This window comes from Daphnia carinata, chromosome 1, assembly GCF_022539665.2.
Source record: "Daphnia carinata strain CSIRO-1 chromosome 1, CSIRO_AGI_Dcar_HiC_V3, whole genome shotgun sequence".
NCBI lineage: Eukaryota > Metazoa > Arthropoda > Branchiopoda > Diplostraca > Daphniidae > Daphnia > Daphnia carinata.
Window position 1 is genome coordinate 9,272,637 of NC_081331.1, and position 26,158 is coordinate 9,298,794.

General features: G+C 38.6%; 5 protein-coding genes across 10 annotated transcripts; 3 read left to right on the forward strand and 2 right to left on the reverse strand.

Moving 5' to 3' along the window:
• The first annotated feature begins 344 nt into the window (after positions 1-344).
• On the forward strand, positions 345-4,136 carry LOC130694730 (exocyst complex component 3-like). Its single transcript, XM_057517813.2, has 11 exons — positions 345-544; positions 638-786; positions 852-992; positions 1,366-1,513; positions 1,898-2,111; positions 2,177-2,577; positions 2,642-2,788; positions 2,868-3,023; positions 3,086-3,244; positions 3,322-3,468; positions 3,557-4,136. The coding sequence occupies exons 1-11, from the start codon at positions 455-457 to the stop codon at positions 4,046-4,048; spliced, it is 2,244 nt and encodes a 747-aa protein (XP_057373796.1). The 5' UTR covers positions 345-454; the 3' UTR covers positions 4,049-4,136.
• A 277-nt stretch (positions 4,137-4,413) lies between these two features.
• Positions 4,414-9,466, forward strand: LOC130694788 (UDP-N-acetylhexosamine pyrophosphorylase-like). 5 transcript variants are annotated; one of them, XM_057517915.2, is made up of 11 exons: positions 4,414-4,571; positions 6,576-6,703; positions 6,769-6,929; positions 7,022-7,226; positions 7,312-7,487; positions 7,580-7,818; positions 7,909-8,036; positions 8,111-8,251; positions 8,318-8,506; positions 8,812-8,874; positions 9,009-9,466. In XM_057517915.2, the coding sequence occupies exons 2-11, from the start codon at positions 6,588-6,590 to the stop codon at positions 9,166-9,168; spliced, it is 1,578 nt and encodes a 525-aa protein (XP_057373898.1). In that variant the 5' UTR covers positions 4,414-4,571; positions 6,576-6,587; the 3' UTR covers positions 9,169-9,466. The 5 variants fall into 5 exon arrangements, with proteins under 5 accessions (XP_057373898.1, XP_057373885.1, XP_057373890.1 ...); XM_057517907.2 differs by lacking the exon at positions 4,414-4,571 and adding an exon at positions 6,155-6,357; XM_057517922.2 differs by lacking the exon at positions 4,414-4,571 and adding an exon at positions 6,155-6,341.
• A 6,064-nt stretch (positions 9,467-15,530) lies between these two features.
• Positions 15,531-20,573, reverse strand: LOC130694655 (TATA element modulatory factor-like). Of its 2 annotated transcripts, none has more exons than XM_057517756.2 (18): positions 20,436-20,573; positions 20,176-20,365; positions 19,972-20,109; positions 19,747-19,883; positions 19,357-19,573; positions 19,016-19,287; positions 18,530-18,936; positions 18,370-18,460; positions 17,976-18,304; positions 17,827-17,911; positions 17,606-17,720; positions 17,314-17,506; positions 17,025-17,169; positions 16,753-16,947; positions 16,568-16,691; positions 16,323-16,501; positions 16,008-16,085; positions 15,531-15,944 (listed from the first exon to the last, which is right to left on the reverse strand). In XM_057517756.2, the coding sequence occupies exons 2-18, from the start codon at positions 20,315-20,317 to the stop codon at positions 15,921-15,923; spliced, it is 2,871 nt and encodes a 956-aa protein (XP_057373739.1). In that variant the 5' UTR covers positions 20,318-20,365; positions 20,436-20,573; the 3' UTR covers positions 15,531-15,920. The 2 variants fall into 2 exon arrangements, with proteins under 2 accessions (XP_057373739.1, XP_057373729.1); XM_057517746.1 differs by having other exon boundaries at positions 19,016-19,290.
• Positions 20,574-21,305: 732 nt separating this feature from the next.
• Positions 21,306-22,270, forward strand: LOC130695078 (large ribosomal subunit protein eL18-like). Its single transcript, XM_057518195.2, has 4 exons — positions 21,306-21,398; positions 21,528-21,614; positions 21,677-21,883; positions 21,938-22,270. Exons 1-4 carry the CDS (start codon positions 21,396-21,398, stop codon positions 22,205-22,207), a joined length of 567 nt encoding a protein of 188 aa, XP_057374178.1. The 5' UTR covers positions 21,306-21,395; the 3' UTR covers positions 22,208-22,270.
• Positions 22,271-22,288: 18 nt separating this feature from the next.
• LOC130694821 (forkhead box protein K2-like) lies at positions 22,289-25,760 on the reverse strand. The gene is made up of 8 exons (XM_057517929.2): positions 25,393-25,760; positions 24,940-25,228; positions 24,739-24,881; positions 24,177-24,667; positions 23,919-24,100; positions 23,735-23,835; positions 23,498-23,671; positions 22,289-23,197 (listed from the first exon to the last, which is right to left on the reverse strand). The coding sequence occupies exons 1-8, from the start codon at positions 25,514-25,516 to the stop codon at positions 22,917-22,919; spliced, it is 1,785 nt and encodes a 594-aa protein (XP_057373912.1). The 5' UTR covers positions 25,517-25,760; the 3' UTR covers positions 22,289-22,916.
• Positions 25,761-26,158: the final 398 nt, after the last annotated feature.

Below are 26,158 nucleotides of genomic sequence, written 5' to 3' on the forward strand. Positions count from 1 at the left end.
CAATGCCCTTTATGAAGCTCACATAAGCAGTTTAGCACAATCACGGAGGCTCCGGCGGAAATTGACTCCAATATGAAGCGGAAAGACATTGCACTATAAAGACCCACCCCCACAGTTGTAATTTGATTCCATTGAATATTTTTAAGCAGTTCGGATGTATTTAGATTTTTTTTTATCGATCCATGTGAAATAAAGCAGTAATTGTGAGTGCTCGTCCGCACAGTCTATCTATAATAAATACCTAATTGGCCTTGATAAAGCAGACTATATTCGAAGCAGACGTCCCTAACGCGTGACAGCTGAAAGATAGAACTTGCAAATTGACTGAGTCAACAAACAAGTAACCTGGGGAGTAGGGTAGTGTTGTGTTATAAAAATATTTGTCGCTCTATTTGTTTAAGTGTCTTAGTGAAAGAATTTAGTCTAAAATACCTAGATTGATTCAGTGAAAATAATGAATATAGAGCTCCTTCAAGAGGAGGCGATGGCCTCTGCCGCTGTATCCCTATCAGCTATGTTACAGCGTCCGGATCAACTTGAAAAAGTAAAAAAGAATCAATGTTCTGCAGTAATGGCAGTTTATTGTAGCAAAAAATTGAACTGTGAATTTTGACTAAATAATTTTTCCCTGATGTAGGTGGAACAATACAGACAACGAGTAACACGAAAGAAAACATCTGTTGAAGCAATGTTAAAGACTGCTGTGCAAAGTCAGCTTGATGGTGTAATTAGTGGACTCCAGCAATTGCAGTCAGCTTTGGTTGACATCGTTGATATTCGTCAAAGGTAATGTCATCATGATATAATTTTGAATAATATAATAATGGAGTAATTGTGGCATTTTGTTTCAGATTACATGAAATTGAGGAGTGCGTTGTAGCTATCCCACCACTCTGTGATAGCGTGAAAAATGTTAGAGAAGAACATGTTATTTATTCACAATATGCTGTTGCAATGGAAAATTTAAAACATATTTTTACTGTTCCAGAAAGGTAAATCTTGAAATTTTTAACTCTTACAGTAGTGTCCCTATTATGTGAAAGTCCCTAGGTTTGAAAGTCTGAATCTTGTACAAATTTTCTCCTTCTTCTATGTAAAATGTTTCTATACTAGGAAGGTACCATTGACCTCGTGTAGGATCTTAATTCTAAACTTTACTACTTAAAAAGTGGTTAACAGACACCATAACCATAACTAATTTACTGTGCCCCCACCTACCTGCTGATCACCTAACAAACCCTGATAAACTTTTGGCTTTTCGGTAGTCACCTAAAACTTATTGTACCAAAGATAAATAGGCCTGATAAAAATTTTATAAGCAAATTATTATAAGTTATTTGTAAAATATTATGTGTTTCTACTTAGTGTTGACAAAACTCGACAATGGATTTCAGAGGGTAAACTTCTTCATGCACATCAGAGCCTTACGGATCTTGAAAATTCGCGGGACGATTTGCTCTACGAACTCCACAGATTACCGAACCACTCATTGCAAGACAAACAAATGCTCAAGGTCTCGATATTTTTGTTTCTAAAAAAAAGCGTATTTGCCCAGATCCAACGGTGACTGCTAGCTCATTGAACAATTAGCAGTTTTGTAGTGCATTTTCGTTTTTCATAGACGGTATCAATCAAGGCAATCATTTTCACCATGCCCTCTGCTAAGATGTGCCGTTAAATTTGAGTTACAACAGAACTATCATCGATTAGATAGTAATATGTTACAACTAGATTGAAAACGGAAAAAAAAATTAAAATCAATTAAACTCCTAATCCTCACTGGATATTCACATACTGAGTAAATGCCTATGCTACTATAGATACCCACAATGTGCTTCTAAGACATAATTTCTCGATTTTAACTCATTTCTTTTTCTTTTTTTTTAAATCTCATCAGGCATATTTTTCTGGTGTGCAACAGTTGTCGGAACAGTTGGGGAAGCAGCTGTGGTTACTTTTAGGTAGATCTTTAAATACGGTTCGGAAGGAGCCCCAGGTGATTGTAACAGCCGTTCGGATTATTGAACGTGAGGAACGTGCGGACGCCTATGCGATTCAACGTCAGAAACAAAGCGGATTCTTACCGCCTGGTAGACCAAAAAAATGGAAAGGTAATTCGTTTTGTCAATCAATTTACCGTGCTTTTCACTATCTGCAATTATCTAAATTCTCACAGAACGCGCTTTGGAAGTTCTGAGCGATGCGGTAATTGAACGAATAGAGGGTAATCAATTCGAAGAAAGAGCTGACAACAAAATGTGGCTAGTACGCCACTTGGAAGTGACGCGTTTATTGATCATCGAAGACTTACGTGTCGTGAAAACTCTTTGTGCCCCTTGTTTCCCTCCTCATTGGGATATCGTAAATCAGTTTTTCCAAAAGTATCACTCAAGCTTATCCAAGCACCTTGAGGAAGTCATAGCTGCTGGACTTGTTGCCAATGAGTTTGTCACACTTTTGTCTTGGGTGCTTCAAACGTACCCAGGTTCTGAGTTACTGCGACATGCAGATATTAACATCGATCCTAGTTCACTGGGCCCACTTTTAAACGATGATACAATCGAAAAACTTTTTCAGGTAGAACCTAAACGTTTCTTTGTATTTCTAACGATGAAGGCTTAACATTTGTGCATTTATTTAGGCTTATATAAGTAATATGGCTTCCAATTACAATGATTGGATGCAAAAAACTGTTGATGCAGAGGCCAGGGATTGGAGGCGACCCATAGTTCCTGAATCAGACGGCGACGGTCATTATCACACGGAGTCTATCGTCATAATCTTTCAAGTAAAATTTTTTAAATTACTTCATGAAATCATTGGATGTAAAGATTTGACATCCCGTTCTATGGCATTTCCCCCCTCAGATGGTAGAACAAAACCTTAGCGTGTCGCGCACCATTAGTGACGGACTAATGACGCGAGCATTAATTTTGGGATTGGAGCAAATCACACAATACGGAGAAATGTACAGAGAAGCGATAAATCTTTTCAAGAACAAACATTTTGAAGATAGAAGCCAAGTATGTTTCCGTAAACCCCTGTGGCCTCTCTATCAAATGCCTTCATAGTTGTTTCATTTCAGGTGCCTTATTTTACACACTACATGATTGCGATAATCAACAATTGTTTGCATGCGATGGAACTGGCCCAGGAAATGAAAACTAGATATGGAAGTAGGTGTGATCAGAGCGGGTCCTCGGCAGTTTTGAATAAATTTGAAAATCTAGCAGTAACTTACGAGGTATTTCATTTACTTGTGAAACTTTTTTTTTTTTTTATACAAGCCCAAAAAGAATTGAGAATATGATTTTAAATCAGGGTCTTAGGAACGAGGCTGCTGGTATTCTTCTGGATGAAGCTTTTCTTGATCTTGAACCGCACTTCCAGGATTTGCTGACTCGCAAATGGGTCGTGTCCACCGTTCCAGTTGATACAATCTGTGCAACTTTGGAAGACTACTTTCAAGTACGAGTGTTTTTGGCTTATCTTGCACCGACATTCAATTGTTCTGATGTTGTACAATTAACAGTCTAACAATTTTCTGAATATTCAGGACTATATGCATCTGAAGCCACGAAATTTCGAATACGTCATCCGACAAGCTGAAATCTGCATCACACGTAAATACATAACTTCTATTTTTCAAAAGAAGCTATCGCTGAAAGAAGAACGGCGAGAAGTGGCAGAAAAAATCATTCAGGAAGCCGGGCAAATTGAAGCTCTTTTAGCTCCTGCCTTACTTAATCGTAATTCTCCATCGGATGCCTCTAAAGCCACTGAAGATGCGTCAAAGGCAATATCTGCTCTAGCGGAAGTGATCAAATGTGATTCTGAGATCATAACGCTAGAGCTCATTAACTTTATTAAAAAATATCCTGATGTTTCCCAAGACCAACTGACATACCTACTGAGTCTAAGAGGAGACTTTGGAAGACTAGAAGCGCGTCAGAGGGTGACAGACTTGTTGTCAAGTAGTTCAAAGGGCGAGGTCGCTAGGAGTACGATATTTTCTCTAATTATTGTTCCAAGTTCAATATTTTCATAAACGTTACTTTATTTGTCTTCAAATCCCAATACAATGGACTCGTCCATTATACTATTATTCGAAATAATAAAAATCTGGTTTACTCGAAGTTTATTTGGTTTCTATTCATTAATTGCTAATGCCAAACTAGTTATCACAATACGCACACAATAATTTTACTGCAATTAGCTAACAAGGTGATTGATGCCATGAGTTTTGTTAATTTAATGTTAATTAATTAGCTTTAGTTAAGGACTTGAGGTTAGTCAGAAGCATTATGTTAAGGTTTCACGATCTGCGGAGAACAGTAAAATCTCCTGTTCAATCAATCGTCTCTAGTGTACGTTGTCAACACTAGATGGCCTACAATTTCCACACAACAAACAGCTGTTTGCAACAGATAGATGCAGAGCTAGCTATTGTTAATCAAATCGTTTCGCGACAGAAAAACATTGCACTTGGCGTTAAGTCGGGCATCGCATACAGGATGCTTACAGTTTGACGACGTGGTGGTGGTAGCTGTCATAGCTATCGTACATATTAGGTAAGTCCAAAAATTCCTTTCACTTGGGACTTGCTTCGTTGTCAAAGTCAATGACAGCTGTTATTTCCTTCATGTGACGACGTCTTGATTGGCACCTGTCACATGGTTTTGAATAGTTAAAAAAAAAACGCAATTCTACGCCGAATTTTGGCATGAGATTTGAACAATTTGAGGTGTTCGGGGTTCCGCCTCTTATTTCGTAACGTTTTCTCTGCATCGGCTCAATGTCTATACCTTGATTTTGTGCCTCGGATAGAGATGACAAAAATTTTATCTAAAGGTCTCCATAGGAACTCGGTTATCGTATATTGTATACCGTAACCATAAAGGTGAGTCGGCCACCTTAGATAAAACTGAAAGGTTATTGAAATTCTAAATTCCTACATCTTTTGAAATAAAGGGGAAGTACTTTAGCCAGGTCGCAAACAGAACGTACAGTAGTTGAGTACCGGTTCAACATTTTTTATGATAAGCGTAATATATTATCGAGGAGGAGTAACATAATTGTCATAAATTTATTTTAGACGAAGAAAAAAGGTAGAGGAGAGGGAGGGAGAATGGGGTTCTAGAGAAAAAGCGGGCAGATTATTACAAAATTCCAACTATCACAACAAGACATTTTAATCACTAGCAAATAGAGTGTAAACGACAATCTTCAAAGTAAATTAATATAGGTACATCCGTATAGAGTTGTGCAGATGAGCTCAACGTTACTTCTTAATTATTCTCTTAGAAACTCGCGTAACCCAACTTCTTCCATCTTCTGTTTTAAATTCAATTGGTATTTTGTAGGGAATTTAAAAAAATCGAAATAGTCTAGCATGAGAAAAAGAGACACAAAAACAAGGAAAAAAAAATAACAATGACTAGGTTTTTTTTTCATAGTATTTCATTTGTTATTTTTTCTTTTGTTTTCATTATACATTCATATTTTTTCTTCGATCAGTCAGATCCGGTTTTATGTTTTCGTTGGAGCCCTGATGGCATCCTCGTGAAAGTCAAATCCCAACTTGCGCACCAATTACGGCACAAATTTGAAAGCATACGACCTTAAGCGCACGCAGCTACACCTGAATTTTCTATAAGGTTATCCAGATTGAGTGCTTGCATTCTCCTTGAAAACGACAACGCATTCAACCGATACATTCTGAATGTGTATTTATTGTTTTTTTGCAACGAAAGTCGTGCTCGAAATTCATGCGTCGGAAACGGGTCCGCCTATTGGTCCAAATTACTGATTTAAACGTTTATTACGTGATATCGAAAATGCTAAAATTGGGATGGGCCAAAGCCACAAATTTAGAAAGTGCGGAAATAAACTTTGGATGAAGTGCCTCGTTTTATTATTGTTTTTGGTATTACTGTTTATTCTGAGTGGTCATAAAAAAAACTTCCGGGTTACCTTGTTCTTCACCAACCAGATGTAGAAACCCGATTTCGAAGTACCTGTAATTTTGGGCGTATAACTACGATATTGAAAGATCCAAGGTCTCGAAAACCGTACACTTTCTCTCAACCGTTCTTTGCATTCCCACATGTCTGTCGGGTATATATGCAACGGCGAGTGGTCACTAGAAATTATTGCGGGTCTGCGTCGCGGGAGCCAGTTGATAACGAACAGCGGACCCGCTAGGTTGTTTCATCCCGTCTCTTGCTGTTTTGTTGTTGTTTTTTTTTATCCTGATAGTTGCTTAGAAGACTCTCGTGGACTACTCTTTCAGTGGAAAGTCTCCTGCTTTGCAGCTCGTATCCTATCACTCTTAGCAATACGTAAGAAAGTTATCGGGTAGGTTGTGCAGAGCCAAGTATGCCAAGTGAAAGGCAAAACCATTACCGAGAGCCGATCTTTTTATAATGATACTCCCTATTTCTTTGAAGTTTACTTTCTATTTTTACCTCATTTCTTTATTTTAACAGCGGCGGTTGGGTTGAATTGTTATGTGAACAGAAATTTAACTTTATTTGTGACAACTCAATTATCTTTCACTTTTTTAATTGCCGTAGCAAGGGAAAAAAATGGATGTAGCCCAACTGGAACAAAAACTGAAAGAACATGGACAAGAACACCTGCTGCAGTTCTGGCCGAGTTTGAATGAAGAGGAGCGACAGCAATTGTTCCATCAGCTTAATGAGTATAAACGCCTCTATTCATGGAATAGATTGTATAAACTAATTTTAAATTTTTTGTGAAATGCAGTATTAACATGGAAGAAGTAATCGAATTCTTTCGCCATACGATTGCGTCAGCCAACGAGGAAGAAGAAAAACTAGACGAACATCTGCAGCCAATTCCACCTGAATTACATGGTGCAGTGACGCGGACTAGCCCCGAACTTTTACGACATTACGAACACCTTGGTAATCATTGATAAACGTTTATATGCATTCTTCATCAGACACTTTCCTATTGTTATGCATATGTTATTTTTCTCTTTCCCATTTTGCTGCAGCCATGGAACAAATTGGCCAAGGTCGCGTTGCTGCTCTGCTTCTTGCCGGTGGACAAGGGACACGTTTAGGTGTAGATTACCCTAAAGGTATGTTCAATGTCGGCTGTCCATCTGGGAAAACACTCTACCAATTACAAGCTGAAAGACTATTGCGGCTGCAGCAATTAACCGAAGAGCGGACCGGCCTGAAAGGAGCTATTCCCTGGTATTTAATGACTGTGTTATGAACAATGGGAACATTCACTGTGCCTGAAGCTGCAATTATTTTAATTGGTGTTTATCGTTTTTAGGTACATAATGACAAGTGAGCATACAAAGGAGCCGACCCTAGAATTCTTTCGCCGTCACGACTACTTTGGATTAAAAGAAGAGAATCTAGTTGTGTTCGAGCAAGGAATGCTACCTTGTTTTACATTGGACGGCAAGATCATCCTGGAAACAAAGTCGCGCATCGCCAAAGCTCCCGGTCGGTGACTTGAAACATTTCAAGCTAGTCGTACGTTATCTCTGATCAAACAAGGAAAAATGAATGCGTTTTTTGTTCTCTCTTGTGATAAGATGGCAATGGAGGGCTATACAGAGCCTTGCGTGATCGCCGAATCCTTGATGACATGGAAAGGCGACAAATTCAATACCTCCATGTTTACTGTGTCGACAACATTTTGGTCAAGATGGCTGATCCTACTTTCATTGGATTTTGCCTAAGCAAAGGCGCGGACTGCGCTGCCAAAGTGGTCGAAAAAGCCTTTCCCACCGAAGCTGTCGGTGTCGTATGCAAAGTTCATGGACATTATAAAGTAATGTAGAAATAATTTTCTTTTTTCTGACCCATTTCGTGTGAATGGCTTTCTAATTGTTTTTTCTTGTGCGTGTTTTGGTGGATCTAGGTAGTTGAATACAGTGAAATCACTCTACCTACGGCTCAGAAACGGAACGCTGATGGGCGGCTTACATTCAGTGCTGGAAATATTTGCAATCATTTCTTCACAACGCAATTCCTTCGCAAGGTTATTAGGTTGGTTTTGAAATCCTTGATATTTTTATTTATAATCAAAGGATGAATCATAACTGGTTCCGATATTTTTCAAGTGGCCAAGAGGGAATGCTACAGCACCATATTGCTAAAAAGAAAATTGCATATGTCGATTCAACTGGCAAGATTTGCAAGCCGGATAAACCCAACGGGATAAAAATGGAAAAATTTGTTTTTGACGTGTTTCAATTTGCAACGTAAGCATCTAATTTCCCAGATTTTTTCAAATCTTCTTTTTTATTGTAACTGCAATTGATTTGCAGGAATTTTGTCGTGTGGGAAGTATTGCGAGAGGATGAATTTAGTCCTCTGAAAAACAGCGATCAAAGCGGTGACAAGGATACCCCAACTACGGCCCGATTAGCGCTTTACTCGCTCCATCAACGCCAAGTTTTAGCAGCTGGTGGTATTTTCGTTGACGACGAAGGCATGCGATTGCCACTGATTCCCAGGTACGAATCTAAATGATAGCGCGTCAAAGCATGCATTTTTAAGCATTTGCTAGAAGTGATGTAGTCATGACAATCTATCTAACGTTGTACGTTGTCCTTATTTTCTTTTTTTTTGTGGATTGTTTTGCACGTTCATTCAACTAATTTTTTTGTTTTATTAGTTAGAATAGCATGTCATTGTTTTAAACTCTTTAAGTGCTTGATTGCATAGTGTAAGCATGCTTTTCTTTACCAAGTTGTCCTTTTTTAAACGCGTAAAACGCATTCATTATTTTTGGCTTGACCTGTTCGCATGCTACAAACAGCGCCATACCCGCTGTCCCAGGCCAAGAAACAATATCCAAAAACGAGACAAACAACAATGAAATGTAAGTGTTTCTGCTTGAAAATAGTAAACAGTTATACTGCTCGCTATTCTCTACAGCACGAATAATATTTCTGTATGATGTCCTTTATTTTTAGGGAGATATTAACTTCCGTTTGTTTGTTTATTTCTCACTAGCCAAAAAACATGTTCTAGACGGGAAGAACCACTGATTTGCGAGATATCACCGCTGGTTTCGTACAATGGCGAAGGTCTGGAAGCGCTGGTAAAGGGCAAGAAATTTCGACCACCATTGCTCTTATCCAGCCCATCCGAGTCCAATGGCATCAAATATTAAATTTTACGTCGCATTAGCATTTCAAGAGCGCTCATAGATATCATCAAAATTATGCTCGACATTGGATTTTTTTTTCTGAGTTATGTTTGAGCAATCAGGTTTATTCTGTGCACACTGTACATCTATCAACTTCCAGTTGGCTCGCCTTAACTAACAGATCGACCGGGACCAAACCATTAGCAATTAAAGTGTTTTCACAATTCAAGAATCACCAGCAGTCTTGTCCGACCAGTCGATTTCGGTTATTGTATGGATGCCAGTAAGCATGAAAACCAATAAATTGTATTTTTTTGGCTTAGTTAGGATTTAAATGGAGCATTGTTCAAAATTTCAAAATAACCTTTAAAAAAATTATTGTTTCGATTTTTATGCTTTTTTTCTTTTTAAAATTCATTTGGCAAACATTCGTAATTTAAAAGACAAAGATGATCATCGCCTTCAAACCAAATTCGCCAAATACGAATTCTTGGTTACTCACGCTACAACATTAAACTAAGTTGGAATTTAAAAAGTTTTGTCTTTTATTCGGAAACGGGAACACATGTCATAAGAAATTTCCGCGTAATCTGGAGCAGTAGCGACGGTAGAGTGCGGAATTTTTGTGGTATATTCGTATATTTAGGGCTCGGCCCCGATCGTCTATGATCGGTGCAAACCGCGGTTTTTCATTTAAAAATCGTCAAACCGTCGGTTCGGTTTGGCCATTTTTGACTGCGGTTTGGTTTTCGGTTTGCAACTGGGCAAAACCGGTATGAACCGCCATTAAATATTTTTCTTTGAAATTTTGCTGAAATTCCAAATCAAGTAATTATCACTAATTGTTTTAAGCGTAATGGCGGTCAGCAACTTGTTATGAATCAAATTTCCGATCACACTTGAAGGCATCGCGATCGAAAATTGGTCGATCTTCCCGCCATCTAGCGACAAAATCTGTTACTGATTTTTTGTTCAATGCAAACCGTAAATCGGCGGTGCAAACCGTAAATCGGCGGTGCAAACCGTAAATCGGCGGTGCAAACCGTAAAACCGCGTTGCAAACCGTGTTAAACCGCAGTTTACACCGCGGGTACAAACTGCGGGTACAAGCCGTCAAACCGCGGTGCAATCTGTTTGAAAAAAACGGCAAACCGAACCGCACCGGTTTGTCCTTTTAAAAAAAAAACCGCGCGGGTCGGCCAAAATCGTGCCCGATCGTTGCGGGGCCGAGCCCTACGTACAGTATCCTCCAGAAAAAAGAGGCACCCCCCTGGTCGCTGAAAATAAAATAATATATTACTAGCGCTAGATGGCATTTAATTTTTGCAACATATAAACAAAAAAAGCATGCGTTTTTTTTGTTTGTTTGTTTTGACGGCAAAATTCCAGACGGTTTGCCGATTTCCGATGTTTTTTTGTAATTTTGCTTCGAGCAAAATAAAAAAAACGAAAATTTGAGAAGTCTGGAGAAAGGCACACATTGTCTGAATCGTAACCTTTTCCCAACCTCACTTTTTTTTCAAAATTTTCCTTTGTCGTATTTCTACCCTCAGGAAATATTAGGAAAACTTATTGGCTAAAGGCGATTTTAGAATGCAGACAATATTATTTTAGGTTTTTTTCAATGAATCTAAATTAGAATTAAACAGGAGTTTTCCATCCAATTTAAGTTCAAATCTATCGATTACAAAAAAAAACGAAATACTAAATCTTATTTCGTTCGCACTTAACTTAAATAATAGTCTTCTTAAAAATTTTTGTTCTAATTTAGATTCATTTAAAAAAAAAACCGCGCGTGGTCGGCCAAAATCGTGCCCGATCGTCGCTGGAATTTTGGCCGCATGCTTTTTTTGTTTATATGTTGCAAAAATTAAATGCCATCTAGCGCTAGTAATATATTATTTTATTTTCAGCGACCAGGGGGGTGCCTCTTTTTTCTGGAGGATACTGTATATTGTTCTATTTGGAAAAGCTGCGTTGCTTGCAGTGTCCGCTTGGTGGCCAGTGTTACCCATTGGCGGATTCTTCTGCCAGTACTCATCCGTCATCATTTTTATAGATATTATTTACTAATTTTTGAAAATTAATCGAATGTAAACGATGAACTAGAATTTTAAAAATGTGATACTTCAATTTTAACAATCATGTAGAACAAGATTGAAAGTAATGTGTTACAAGGGGATATGTGAATGGGTCACACCGACTTCCCGCCACATTTGAACGAAACGTTAGGTTTAAGTAAACTGAGCTAATATCAGAAAAACAAGTTCTGACATCTGAAAGGATCTATACTACATCAGAAGCTCATTCACTTCTAAAATTGCTGAGGCAAACATCCAGAGCAAGAACCCGAGCCAGATTACACGACAACGCAAACATCTGAAAAATTCAAAAACTCAAATTCAAAGATCTTTCAGCAAATCCACTATGGCTAAAAACCAGTTTCAACTTCTCCAAGGTTCCAGCATTTTTGAAAAAGACAATATATTCAAACGTAGTGCAAACATCCATGTATTACTCGCTGTAATGCAACTTGCAACGTTTGGCGCCATTCGCCTACTATACGACTACGTACTTGACGACATAGGAAGGACGAACTTTGATGCCACGGCCAAATATTGCTATTCAATCCCGCCGATGATATCGGTGGTACCGTTTCTCGTATATTATTGGGGACAAGTAGTAACCAGAATAATAGAAATGAGAAAATTTATTCCGACGACTGAAGGCCTACCAGATTTATTGAAAAGAACTTTAAAAAAAGATATCCCTCAACGCAAGGAAATGTGTGCAGCAGTTGCTCGCCTAATTTTTTTGATGTGGTTCCAATATTGTCGCGATTTGGGCCATTGTCAACAGCATGATATGGATTTGACCTACGTTCTAGATGAATTAGGTCTGTCTGACGTACAAGAGCAAGTTCCAAAGAAATTGCCCGAGTTTAAGTCCCCAGCAATAGATGCCTACAACCGAATAAATGACATCATAGATTACGCGAAAAGCGCTTCCCTTTTCACTACCGAGAAAGACGCTAACAGGTTTCAAGATGCCTTATATAACCTGAAGAAAAGCTGTGAACTAGCATTGAAATATTCAAAGGAAACAATTATTCCAGAAGACCTGTTTTCGGGTTGTAATTATTTTATCCAAACGTTTCTTTGGCTATCAGTTTTAGGGTATCGTAGTAAATCCTTAAACTGTTACGTACCGTCCCCCAACTGGATAACTTATTGTGTGTTTTCTCTCATTTTTAACATCAAACGCACGAATTCGGATTGGTTTTATTTGGTTAGATTTGACATTAAAACATCTTTTCTGAATGAAAAACGAAAGTTTGAAGAAATTTTGAATATTTCCTTACGGCGTTAGATTGTTTTGGTGGCAGGAAAAACAGGACAGCATTACGTGTTTTAGTTTCACTGAAAATGATCTTTTAGGAATGAAAGATCATAAAGTTAGGAAACACGAATCAAAATTTCATCCAGAATTCTGATTTTCTTTTTCTGATGCTGTTTGCTTTTCCTGTACTACCAACCACTCGGAACCCGTATTGACATTCAACAAGAAACGAACCGGAATTAATCATCAGAACAGTCCAATCACCACAAGAAGAAGGAACACTAAGCATGACCAGGAAATAGAAAGGCAGTCAGCTTCACCGTTTACTGATAGTCGTCCTTCATGTAAGAATAACGGAAACATGCAAATCGTTCATTCTACGGTAACCGACAACGGAATCGACGTTGAAATGCTCGACGAGTGACGATGCTGATCTGCAAAGAACTAAAAGACTACGTAAAGAATATACCAACACAACTTTTCGTGAATTATAACCAAACAATCTAATTAATCCGTTTAGACGATTTACACTGATGTCCCTAAGATGCAAGGAATCCGAAGCAATGCTCTGCCTTTAACAAGTGGTCTCTTTAATTTGTAAAGATGTATGGAAGTGTAAAGTCGAAGCGATATGGTCTGAAGATTTTTCGCCGTCGTCTTCTCTACTCCCTACCTTTTGACCGTTACGGGGGCCACGTCGAGGCGAATCGAGTATCAAGCTGCGCAAAACGCAATTTTGATGACTCGAACGTCTCGTTAATGTTGAGAAGAGTGTTGCAGAGGTTGTTCTGTTTGTTGAAGAATGCCAGTATTTTGTATATGAACGGGTTAAATTTTGATTATGGCTGAGATAGTGACAAAAAATGGAGGCTTTTGTTGAAAAAATGAAAGAATAAAATAATTGATACGGAAAATAAACGCGTATAAAACTTAAAATTCAGATATCGTCCTACTTTTAATTGGTAATCTAAAGAGCACATTTTCTTCAGTTAAGAAAAAATCAACTTCATTATATCTGAGTACAGGTGTGCCATATAATCCACTGTTATAGAAGTCAAATAAAAAGTAGAGAAGAGTGGGGCCAATTAAAAAAACGGGGCAATTGAAATAAAAAACCTAGCTCTCGATGTAAAAGAGATATTGCTTTGGAAATAAATGTATAGTAGGAATGGTGGCCATTAATTTTTAGAAAATATATCGAATTGACTATTCTTGCAGCATTTTTAAATATAAAAAAATATAGAATATTTAGATAAAATTGAAAAAAACGAGTTATGGTACAGTGATTAAAATATTATTGCAAGGGATCACACTCCTTTACAAGCATCGTGACCGAGGATGCTCATGCGAAGGGCTTAAACTCGCAGACCGACAGGTCTTACTATGAGGTTCAATCCAGATTTTAGATAATACAAAGAGGGAGATCAGTTCAGCACGAGTTCCGAAAATGCACGACTGCATAAGAGGACGCGCCAAACCCATACAGCGCTTTATGGATTTACCGGCTTCCACCAGCTTTCACGCATTTCGGGGTGGAGTACTTCGGACCGCTTACAGTATCGGTAGGGAGATAAGTCGAGAAGAGGTATGTTTGCCTGTTTACCTGTCTGGTGATTCAGGCAATGCACTCTAAACGCAGAATAGTTCCTGATGAAGTTCCGCAGATTTGTCAGCAGTAGAGGAAATCCGAATAACAGTTTTAGTGATTATGGGACAAATGAGGTGGACGGCGAAACGCGTGATTAGGGAGGCCCTAGTAAACATTGAGCGAAAAGGAAAGATTTTCGGTAAGTTGGTCGACTAGAAGGTAAAATGGTTTTTCAATTCACCTTCAACCCCACATTCGGTGGTGTACGGGAAAGACTAGTCCGGTTAGAAAAGACAAAGACGGCCCTAAAAGTAGTTCTGGGCACACAGGCAGTGCGACATGAGGTACTAAATTTGACGCTGAGAGAAGTAGATTCCATGTTGAACGCCTGTCTGCTGACGCACTTACGATGGCCCCCAGCAAACGGGGACCCCTTAACTCTCAATCGGCTTCTACTCAGTCGACCACATCTTCACACTACGCCACTACTGTTCGACGACACACGCGGACTATCGCGTCGCAGGTGGCTTAGACTTCAAAAATCATCACAGCAGTTTTGGCTATTTTGGGAAATAAAATATTCCTGTAAGAAATTTAACAGTATGTGCTGTACGGACTAGTTTTCACCTGACGATTTCGAACCATATTTGTCTAGTTTGAAAATCTTTGGGGGAGAGGTTCCTGGTATTTTGGAATCGGAATAACTGCTAAGTCCCCTGGCTAGTGATCCGAATTCGATTCTCCGGAGTTCTGGCTCCTCCCGCTGATAGCGTTCGCGCACTGCTGAGGGGTTGCGACTACGATCCTCTGAACCGCTACGTTCACGATTCAGCGAACTGCTGCGGTGCTCCAAGTCCCGCTCCATGCTCCCTCTCCCTTCCTGTTGGATAGCTACGTAGGTTGCGACGACGAAGAGTAGCTGACCACAAGCCAGAATCTGAACAAGACAACATGTTGTCACTTTGAAAGCTGGATAAGGTCTGAAGGGGCGTTAGTTTCTACGGCGTGATGTTACCTTTTCTTTCTTTCTTTTGTACTTTGGAAAATCATCTGAAACACATGGGCAACACCGCATAGATCCAGGTCAAGCCACTTGTGCAACAATTTCTATTTCATCGCAGGTTGCTAAAACGTATTCATGTTGAAAAATAATTACCAATTCTTATCGTACCCATCGTTTTAGGGACCGCTAATACGAAGTCAATTCATTTCATTAGAGACTTTGCTTTTTCTCAACTGGTATACATCTTTGTGCTGTAATTGTCGCATATTTTTTTATCCAAAATGTGAATTTTGGGGAGCTCTTAGTGTTACAAAATTTATGTACTGAAATTATTTCATAACAGCAGCTATGGTACACGCTGAGGTTGCAATGCATAGGCAAAAAATTTGACAAAAAGTCCCGATCGTAACAGTGTCCCAGTTTCACCTAAAATTACAAATTACATTTAGAATTAGATTTCAAGTTTTATATTGTATATTTTTTAATGATGTACACTTCCCAACATTTATCAATTGCCATTTTTCCATGGTTTTCTAGAATTAAAATTTTCATTGGAAAAACTTTATCTCCAGGTGTTTTAAATCGATTTTATGTAAAAAAAAAAAAATGCTTCTGTAACTGGAAGGGATAAAGGGGAAATTTCAAAACAAATTATACTACACAAAAAATTACAATTTGAACCCTTAAAATAATTATTTATTTTTCAATGCGAAACGTCCTTTCGATTCACATTGTTACGTTAGCAATTTTATTCTGCAATATAGCTGGAATGCAATGGCAATCATCACTTACGAACAGAAGGTAACCGAATAAGACGTTATCAGGAGAGTTACGAGAACGAGGGCTTCACGTTTTCATTAGGTGATCAATCTGCAAAAACAAATCGACTTTGGTATTTGGGTCAAAACATCTTTTTTTATGTTGCATTTTTACTTGGGCTTTGTACATCTCCTTGACATCAACCAAATCTAACCGCAGTTCTTCGTTTTCTTCAATTTTTTCTCCATACATCTAAGAACAAGAAAAAAATTATATCGATATTATCAATTGTCGACGTCAGAACTGTTGTCGCCAGGAGCATTTATTTTGCGTCCTTAGGCTGTTCCAAGTTGATCAGTTACATTAATAGGTAACTTTAAAACAAAAATTCAACAAATCTTCTGGACCCTAGCATAAATTTTCAGTATGTAACGTTCAACATCCCCTACAACTGTTTTCCCATAGTTTTAGTTCATACAAGCTCTTTACCTGTAATAAGGCATTGTATTTTGTTTTCAGGTCTTCGTACTCTTGATGAAGCGTTTCCAATAGGCTCAGACGGCGACCTAGCTCCTGGTTCGAGTTGATCATTTCCGTTAGTTCTTTTGCAAGCGAATCTCGAGATTTCTCTTGGCTTTGTAGCTCTTGCTGCAATTGAGTTACTTCCCCTAGATCGCCGCAAAACAGATTAGTATCACATAATAGTTGAAAAATACATTCATACTAAACTATACCGTCACGTGTTTTCAACTGCGCTTGCAAACTTTCAAACACCGCAGTGTAAGAGCCCGCTCGCATAGTATCATACAATGTTGATTTTGGCACAGGAGTGACCACTCCGCCGTCAAATAACTCGTCCTTCAACAATTAAAGTTCATTATTCATAACATTTGAAAAAGGCAAAGGCGAAAAACTATACCGCAGGGTTCCACGGATTACTGGAATGCGATTCAGTAAACGAACCAGATAACGACAGCTTCCCTAAACTTGGAGTGGGACTACTGCTTCGAGATACCACGTCTGTCGTTGAAGTTAATTTTCTGCCAATACTACCAGGATTCTGCAAATCTGCCGGGAAAACTCGGTATTCCAATTCTTTTTCCTGCAATCGAATCTTTCGAAGCAAATGTATGCAAGTTCAGGCAAAATTAATTATGAATTTGTTTCATTAAATATAAGTTCACTATTTACCAGAAGATGTGATGTTTTCTTCCTTTCTTCCTCTAAAGCTATGGTCTGCTTTTCATAATCGTTTTCTAAAACTGCTATCTTGTTTCGTAATAATGTAAGTTCTTCGACAAGCTGATTCTTCATCACCTCCATACTGACATTATCTCTATATAAAAAAAAAAACGAAAAATATTATTATGATCAGAAGAAAAAGGGATAATGTAAAAAAAAAAAAAAATTGTAAAGAAAGTAGTCAAACGGTATCAATGATTATGAACAGCCAATATAAAAAAACAAACAATTTATTTACTTTTTTCTTGCCTGCTCCAGACTGAGACAATGGTTTTTCTCGTATTGCAGTTCAAGTAATAATTTTTGGTTCTCTTCTTTGGCGCCTTTGCACTTTTCTGCCAAATCGTTTATCTGATCTTGCATCGCGATATATGTCTCATTATCAGCAGTTCCCTTCTGACTAGCTGAAAGAAGTTGGCTTTCTAGAAGAGCTATTTGGGGGAAGAAGGTAGATTACGCGAACGAAATAGTTTGCTTTGTTAGTTTCTTCATTTTCTTTTATGACTTCATATATTGTTATAATGCCTTACCAAGTTTCTCCTGAAATATTTTTTCCGATTTCTCCTCTGCCAAGCGTTGGGAAGATAAAGCATGTTGCAGAGAATCAATTTGTCGCAGTAAAGGCCTCGTTGCAGTTGTTAAGGCCTTTTCGTACATCAAAACAGATTTAAAATTTATAAATAAATAAAAATAAATATATAAAAATATAAACTAACTGATCTAATATGAACTGGAAAACGAATGACGGTACCTGAGACAGTTCATCGCTACGTGATTCAGCTTCTTGTAGTCTGTGCATTAACCGTGAAACCTCGGCCTGTATCCGCTCCCGTTCTCTGCAGAAACCAATAAAATAATTATGTTGCTTGTTTTAAGATTTTTTTTTAAGGTGATATATACCTTGATCGATCGCAATCGACCTCAGCAAGGGAGTGAACGAGTTCTTGGCAACGCATGGTGAGCGCTTGTTTTTCTTCCTCAAACATGCGACTAGAAGTTTCATATTCTAGCTGCAGACTTTGACGAAGGGCTACTTCAGCGCTAAGACTGCGCTCAGTTTCAGCAGAATTTTGTATAGCAGCCACGGCTCTTTCTTCGATCAGTTTTTGTTCGACCTCAGCCAAGGCAGCTTTCAGAGAATCAACTTCCGCCAGCTTTTCGCGCATCATTACTTTGTTAGCAAGAAGCTCCTTTTCCAATTGACTGTGAACAATTGTAGATTGTCTAACCTGCATCATTCGTGGTCAATAAAAAAACAGTCTGCATTTGTAGTACGAAGGGCATGTTAACTTACAGCTTCTATTTGGTTCTTCTCAAGTTCTTCCTTGGCTGACAAATTTCTATTCAGACGTTCAACTTCATTTTTTAAATCTTCATTTTGATCTCTGTAGAATTTGAAATACTAGATCAGTATGCAGTTCAAACGCTAACAGAGGTGAATGAAATGTAGTTACTTTAACTGCTTGCAACGAATTTCGTCTTCCTTTTCTTGGGCTCGCAATTTCTTAATAATATTCGATTGCTGGAGATGTTGTTTAGATAACTTTTCGCCTTCAAGCCTTAATTGCTGAATTGTTTCGTTCTTTTCGTTTAGATCGTCTGTTAAGTTGGTGTATGTCTCATGATTTATTTGAACTTTTTCGAGTTTCTTGACTAGTGATTCTCGTTCAGCTAGCACTTGTTGATAACGTTTTTCAATTGAAGACAACCGTATAGCGAACTCGTCTGTTTGTCGGCGAATGGTTTCATTTAGTGTAATTCGTTCTTTTTCACCGTTAGCCAATTGCGATTTGGTCCGTTCAACTTCATCTGACAACGCATAAAATTTCCTTTGAAACTCCTGCAGTTGATTATCTCTAGCCTGTAATGTTGTTCAACAAAAAAAAAAATAATGGGAAAATGATGAATGCGAAAAAATTTTTTTTTAGAAATTAACTCACCTCGATTATCTGATTTAAATGAATAAGATTGCATTTTTCATTGTGGGGTTCCAAATCTTGCCCCACGGAAGTCACGCTATCATCACTAGAACCTGCGGACGGCTTCCGACTATGAGTTTTTGACTCGTTGCTTCTCGAACGCATTGGCGGCAGGATTTGCCTTATGCCCGCTTGGGGACTTGCCACGATTTCAATGTCTGATGAAGCAGTTGTTTCAATTTCGTCTCCCGAGACGGATGCCGAAGTTTCTGTTTTCATCGAATCTTTCATCGCTTCTAAAGGAAATCTTTAAAAGGTTTTAATCCTTTCGCATTGAAAACTTCTGACGACTTGGAACCAACCTGATAGCACTGCTGACACTGGTCTGGTTTCTATAACGTGGTGATTAGAAATTTCTTCTCTTGCATCGCTTTTGGTATCACTCCGCCAATCCATGTCGATAGAATCATTTTCGGGGCTGATGACAGTAACAGAACTTGACACTGACACGGTAGAGCTATGGTAGCTTTCCGTTACGTTCCAATCTTCTAAACTATCGGTCGCTAGCACGTGATCAGGCTGGATCAGTATGAAATGTGAACATTCGTTAATATTCATGAGAGTTTTGTAAAAGCAAAATGCAAGACGTTGAATGATAAGCATCATATGATTTGTTGGTATAATTAGTATGCTGAATGAATTATCTCAATAGTTAATTTTTTTTTCATTGTGCATGTATTTGAATTTCTTACCAAGTTGGAATTTTGCTTCCCGAAGTCCTCAGCCAAAGTGGATGATCCACCAATATCACCAAAATCTTTGGTTGCAGTTAAGGAATTTGGAGAAAGTGTTGGTTGAAGTACACTGGACTCCACAGCATGAAAAATTACTGCTTGAGAACCATGATAACCATTAATATAGCTATCTCAGCTGAGAATGTTTAACACATTCAGTGATTTAATAATAATATCAATTACATTGTTTATTTGTTTCAGCTTCAGTGCTTGAGTTGGGTTCAGCAACAACAACATTTTCCGTCACTATTATGGTTTCATCAGGTGGATCATTTCCCTCTTTCACCAGGTTAAAGGATTCAAGAAAGTGTCCAAGAATTTCTTTGATGAGGATTGGAAATTAGCTTGTTATTTAATTTCATTCATTACAGATTTCTATCAAAATACCATTATCAATCGGTTCGTTTGATTGTTGGTGGTTGGATGCATCTGAATCTCTTATATCTAGGGCTTTGTCAATGGTTTTTTGAGCTTCTTTCAACGCACTTTTTGCAAGGTTCGCAATGCTAGCAGTATTAAGCCAGCTCATTCTTTTTTTCCTCTTCTATGATGGCCACGTCAGCAAAATCTCCCTATTCTGTAAACGATGCGCAAATATTTGTAAATTAAGAATAACGTCTCATAAAAAGGTACTTGTTGTGACTAACATGTTGGAAAGTTTTGGAATCACTTGTTTCATGGCAAAAAGAAACACTAGAATACAATTCACTTCACCATTAAAACAACCATAACAAATAACAAATGAAAATACAAATTTCTAGCAGACAAGTGTTGGTACACAATAGCTATTGCAGTTAACTCTAGCCAACTATTACCATGGCCTGCTTAACTCATGGGGGGTCTTAGGGCCATACCCAAGCGGATGAACTTTTTCTGGCTACGAGCTAGAACACCTAGCGTTTACCTACAGAAATACTCTTTGGGCCCAAAACAAAAAGTTCAAAACACACGTACATTCAAAATCAATATGAAATTTTGCAAATAGCTATATACGTATATTTGATCCTGTTTGAACGTACACAAATCCAATTCTGCTTGCTTATTTTTTGGGGGTTTTGGGTAACATTGTGTACTTTTTATGACACGAAAGGGAATAGGGAAAAATCGAAAGGTATGATTGGATATTCGAACTTCCGATGTAGAAAATTGCTGCCAACCATGTTTATACTGGTTTATGTTGGTTCTGATATTGATTTTTCTTCGTATTAAAAAAAAAATTGATACAATGGGAATTCTATCACCAGGTCGCGCCACTTTCTGGCCAGAAAGAATGGCTAGAAGTTTCAATAATTGGAGAATATGGAGCCTGACGATTGGCCAGAAATTTAGCAGGCCGTATTGTCCTTACTTTCCAAAGCTTTTTCAAATTATATCGACTTAATATATTTATTGAAATTATATATTGGCATATGAAAATTTAAAAAAATAATAATTGTAAAGTAATTTTTGTTTCGTTATAACAGCATCTTTAAATGCTTTTCTAATTTGTATTCTAGGCAACATCCTAGTAAATACCAAATCCGATGTTGCCGTTACACTGTGTTTCATTCGAGAGAAATCGTTGAATAGAGTTTCTTCTCTTCGTTGGGCCCTATTGGTAAAGAAACATGGTAAGGAGCTCGGTTCATCGGTTATTATCTTTCCCATCTTATGTTCTCCGTTAATATATTGCAAGCAATTGATCTGTATGTACTGTTGGACGATTTTACCAAAAAGTGATTGTTGTGTTCTATTATCAGGGTATCGACATCAACCACAAACATGACCGTAAAGTCGTTCGACGTGAACCCAGGTCTGAAGATGTCTATGTTCGACTTTTGGTGAAGGTACGTAATTCTAAGTTCCAGAAAATGTCGAAAGAGTTGCTGCTAATGTGTGTCATTTATAGTTGTACAGGTTTTTGGCTAGACGAACTAAGGCCAAGTTCAATCGTATTATTCTGAAACGATTGTTCATGTCTAAAATCAACCGACCCCCTCTGTCAGTGTCGCGTTTGTCCAGGCACATGAAGAAAGCTGGAAGGGAAGGAAAGATTGCTGTTGTTGTTGGAACCTTGACAGATGATCCCAGGATCTTCAAAATCCCAAAGCTCACAGTACATTCTTTTCCATTTATGTGTGGCATCTAACTTAAATCTCCTTATTTCTAGGTTTGTGCATTACGTGCAACTGAGAGAGCTAGAGCCCGTATCCTGAAAGCCGGTGGCCATGTCTTGACTTTTGACCAGTTGGCTTTGAGAGCACCAACAGGCAAAAACACTGTTCTGATTCAAGGAAAACGTAAAGCTAGGGAAGCCAACAAACACTTCGGACCTGCTCCAGGTGTTCCTGGATCACATACCAAGCCATTGGTTCGTTCTAAGGGACGAAAATTCGAACGTGCTCGTGGTCGCAGGTCATCTTGTGGTTACAAAAAGTAAAATCACGCTACTTCTTAAGGTTTTTGTATTGGTTATCAAAAATTAATACAATCTTGTAACCTATTGACGGGAGATTTAGCGTTATCATTTCGAACATTGCGTTGTATTTCAATGATGGATGAACACTTACATGCCACTTCATCAAGTGGGAAAATAATACACGTTACACGACAGGAGACCGTAAGTCTGCTATTTAACAGGTTGGGTTAAGAAAAGTAACGTGAAGTGTAATGGGTCAATAACTTGTCAAAACACGAGGCGACTTATAAAACTGAAGACTACAACTCGAGTGGTTCTGCATACAGCGGTTGTCTGAAATCATCTACACAGCACAAGTCGTGTAAGCAGCGTCCTTGGGATTTCATTCCTAACTGCTGCGGTGATACGAGATAAATATATCGCAAGTATATTAAGGAGAAATTCAGGCGAAACGAGTAAACACTACATTGCTTTAAATCGACAATTACAAAGAAGTCCTTTATATCGGAGCTGAACTTTCAGTTTACTACGATGAAGAATCCAGAGAAACGAAGTGAAGGTATCGTCCAGCACTCAATAAAAAGAAAAAGACATGGATGCGATAGCAAGAAAGTTGCATGTTCTCTTTCCCAGCCATAATGCATCGATTACTTGAATATGGGAGATGCCCACCAACATTAGACGCGTTTGTTATATCTTACTGACATATGCAACCAAAAGTTTTGCTTGTCTACTTTTCACTTTCTTCTTCTGTGTCGAGTTTAATTTTCTTCTCGTTCCCATCAACACACGATCCTGTGTTGCCGAGTCCAGCATTGACCGGTGCCGGACTTGACGATGCGGGAGGGTAGGTTCGTTTAATACTACTGGGCTGCAGACTGGCTAACGATTCGCTACCATTGGAATTGCTAGTGCTAACAAACGATGAATATGTCGTCACAAAAGGTACAATGACTGAGGCCTGTGTACCTCCCAGGTAACTACTCTCCGATCCGCCATTTGCTGTCGGTCCTACAAAGAACAAAACACGTTTTCTTTTATACGAATATTCGCTTAAGGGGAAAACAAGTGTATGAAAATTCCTGGTGTAAAATGTTTGAATTTCCATTATTGGCGCATAAGAAATCATTTATGAAAAAAAAAAAAAGCACTAGGTAAAGCCTGGGAGAATGTCTTTACAAACCAAAACAACCGATACCTTAATTTATAAATAGAACGAAAACAAGAACAACATCGACAGTTTCTAGCGGAAATGGAAACGGTTATAGCTACGATCAGCATTACATCCAGAATTAAACTGATTAAACCTACCATGTGCGAGTTGAGTAGGCTGCAAAACCACCACATGAGTTGGGTGATTCGATTGGACAACGACTCCACTTCCTTGGTGTAATGAAAACGGCGAATTGGGTCGGCTGCTACTCTTTATTTCCAGATGTTGTGCCACTCCTTGGCTATTGACAACGTCTCCGTATGGCTCGGACACTGTCGCATAAAAGTGACATAACTATTTTAGCTTGTTTCTTTTTCAATGAAGACATTATTTACTTGGTCCGGGGGATCCCTCTCGAGAAAGACAATCAGGCGTTGCCAAGCCAGAGACAGACATGTTTGGCATCCCACCGTGAGTAGGGGAAGCTGGGGCACTTCTGGAAAGCAAAATAAAAAACAAATTAGTTTTGTGCGGACTAACTGACGTCCAAGTTTAAGTGGTAATATAACGAGTTCTCACCTTGCATAGGGTGTCCTAAAACAAGGAACCCCTCGCTGCCTTCGTCTACGGAAAGCTTGCTCTACCAACTTCGATTCACTAGTAGGGTCTATTCTCCAAAAAGAACCTTTGCCTGGCTCTTCTTGACTTCGTGGCACTTTCAAGAAGTAACGATTCAACGAAAGATTGTGACGGATGGAATTCTAATTGTGATTAATGAAAGAAACGGAGTAACACAAAAAACAGTAATTCGCTTTGATGAACACAAAAGTCCCTAACCTGCCATCCTTTGTCAGCGGTCCGGTAATAAGGATAGTTCTTCGTGATGTACGAATAGATACCACTAAGCGTCAGTTGCTTGTCGGGAGCCGTGCAAATAGCTTGCACAATCAGCTGGGCGTAGGAGTAAGGAGGTTTGCTGTCATCTTTTGCGTCGTTGCCGCCTTCGGCTCCAGGACTATGATCTTGTGGTAAATCTTGGCCTGAGCCTGTACTGTAACCGGTTGCTGCTCCATGCCCGTGCGATGATGAAGGATTCAACTCATGGTGGAAATGCGAGAATCCGCCAAAATGGCTACGGCCTAATCCATGGGTCCCTTCTCTAGGGCTCACAGGACATGAATTGGCAGCACTAATTGTTCCTGTTGGTGATGGTAGAGGACTTGAGGCTTCTGCTTCTTCCTCTCCAATGGGTATATTGATTCTCAGTGGAGGTAAATGAGACTGTTGTTGAGTTGATGGTCCCCTTCTCTTCAATGGAGATGGGGGAGCTACATAGAAAAATTAATAAATAGTATTTCTAAAATAATTAGCTGGTTAATATCACAACCATCAGTTTTACCAAGTTGTGTTGTTGGTGTAGACCCAGATGACAAATTTGCATTGCTTGAGAACTGATTGCCAAGATTGGGTGGTGGTCCAGTTTCATCAACAAGGGATTGAAACATTAGTCTTATGTTTGTGCTGGGAAAACGAAACACACACCTGAAAAAGATTTTAATTATTTTAAGAAATTAAATTAAATTTGCATTAAGAAACTTGCATTTTTGGAAGTTGCAGTGGTGCAGCTCCTTTTCTTTGAAACACACCATCAACAAACACACCATTTTTACCATTACAGACCATGTAAAAGAATGGGTGTTCAAAATAGACTTCTAAATGGCGCCTCGATATGAATGATGAGTGTCCCATGTTAACATCCACTTGTCCTCTAGATGAATTCCTCCCAATCACCAGTCGTTTTTGTCGAACCAAAAATTCAAACTCTCTCCCTTCAATTCTTGCAATCACAACTGGTCCTCGGTTCTCACCTCCATGATTCCAATGATGAGCTATGAAAACAAATATGTACAACATAAATAATGTAAATGTAGGACTTTGAATTTTGAACAGGCAACAGTTAGGATGTTCGAGAAGTTTGTTTACAAAATTTGTAACTTGGGTTAACAAAACAAACAAATGTTAATAAAGTACAGCAATACACTAGAAAATTTACCTGAACCAGGACTCGTTGGGGCCGTTTTCAACGACAGTAAAGCATAAGCTTCACTTTCTCTATCTCTATCCCTTTCAGTGATGTGGGCCGCAACGTGGTCATGAGAGTGGCTGGAGGCCGCCATCACAAGCGAGTCTTGTGTGTATACACACGCGTCACAAACAAGTTACACAACCACCAATACGGCGATAATATATACCGCTTCTTGTGTCTAACAACGACGAAAAACAAATCTCAAAGAAAAAAGGGCTGCGACATTAAAAATTTCCGGGCAAATTAGAGAATTGCTTGACAAAAAGCACGGAACTGCAAAAAAAAACAAACTTATTATAAAGCTCAAAAAGAAGGAGGAAGGGGAGCTTGACGCTCGTAGCGCCATCTGGACGCGAAACGAATGAATTGCTGCGACTAAAATTCATTTTTAAAAATCCTTTTTCTAAAAACACAGGTAAGAATTTCCTAAAGAAATCTATGGAAAATAGCATTTCTTGTGATTTTGATGCACTTTGTACTATTACAACTTTTCAGTAATATTGGTTTGTTATGAAAAGGTTATTTGTCCTCAAAATCAACAATTTGTCTCATAGATCTAAACTGCTTTTACACGAGAACGGTTTTACACTTTTCTTGTTTACATTACGAGTGAAACGCATTGGTAAAAGGTTGGGATTTACGTGCGGGATAAAAATAAGAGAACATGATCGCGCCAGAGTACCTAGCCGAATCTTTAACTAGCAAAAAATAAATTGTGAACAGCCAGCAAAAG

Excerpts from the sequence above, each read along its gene's own strand:
- LOC130694730 (XM_057517813.2), top strand. The coding sequence starts at position 455 with ATGAATATAGAGCTCCTTCAAGAGGAGGCGATGGCCTCTGCCGCTGTA. Across the intron at positions 787-851 it reads ATCGTTGATATTCGTCAAAG|ATTACATGAAATTGAGGAGT; the intron begins GTAATGTCATCA and ends ATTTTGTTTCAG. Across the intron at positions 3,245-3,321 it reads ATCTAGCAGTAACTTACGAG|GGTCTTAGGAACGAGGCTGC; the intron begins GTATTTCATTTA and ends ATTTTAAATCAG.
- LOC130694655 (XM_057517746.1), bottom strand. The coding sequence starts at position 20,317 with ATGAGCTGGCTTAATACTGCTAGCATTGCGAACCTTGCAAAAAGTGCG. Across the intron at positions 18,461-18,529 it reads ATTCGTTGCAAGCAGTTAAA|AGATCAAAATGAAGATTTAA; the intron begins GTAACTACATTT and ends CAAATTCTACAG. Across the intron at positions 16,692-16,752 it reads GTAATCCGTGGAACCCTGCG|GACGAGTTATTTGACGGCGG; the intron begins GTATAGTTTTTC and ends TAATTGTTGAAG.
- LOC130694821 (XM_057517929.2), bottom strand. The coding sequence starts at position 25,516 with ATGGCGGCCTCCAGCCACTCTCATGACCACGTTGCGGCCCACATCACT. Across the intron at positions 24,882-24,939 it reads CCACTGCAACTTCCAAAAAT|GTGTGTGTTTCGTTTTCCCA; the intron begins GCAAGTTTCTTA and ends AATCTTTTTCAG. Across the intron at positions 23,672-23,734 it reads AGAGGGATCCCCCGGACCAA|TGTCCGAGCCATACGGAGAC; the intron begins GTAAATAATGTC and ends TTTATGCGACAG.
- LOC130695078 (XM_057518195.2), top strand. Across the intron at positions 21,615-21,676 it reads ATGTTCGACTTTTGGTGAAG|TTGTACAGGTTTTTGGCTAG; the intron begins GTACGTAATTCT and ends TGTCATTTATAG. Across the intron at positions 21,884-21,937 it reads TCAAAATCCCAAAGCTCACA|GTTTGTGCATTACGTGCAAC; the intron begins GTACATTCTTTT and ends CCTTATTTCTAG.
- LOC130694788 (XM_057517915.2), top strand. The coding sequence starts at position 6,588 with ATGGATGTAGCCCAACTGGAACAAAAACTGAAAGAACATGGACAAGAA. Across the intron at positions 7,227-7,311 it reads CTGAAAGGAGCTATTCCCTG|GTACATAATGACAAGTGAGC; the intron begins GTATTTAATGAC and ends TATCGTTTTTAG. Across the intron at positions 7,488-7,579 it reads GCGCATCGCCAAAGCTCCCG|ATGGCAATGGAGGGCTATAC; the intron begins GTCGGTGACTTG and ends TCTTGTGATAAG.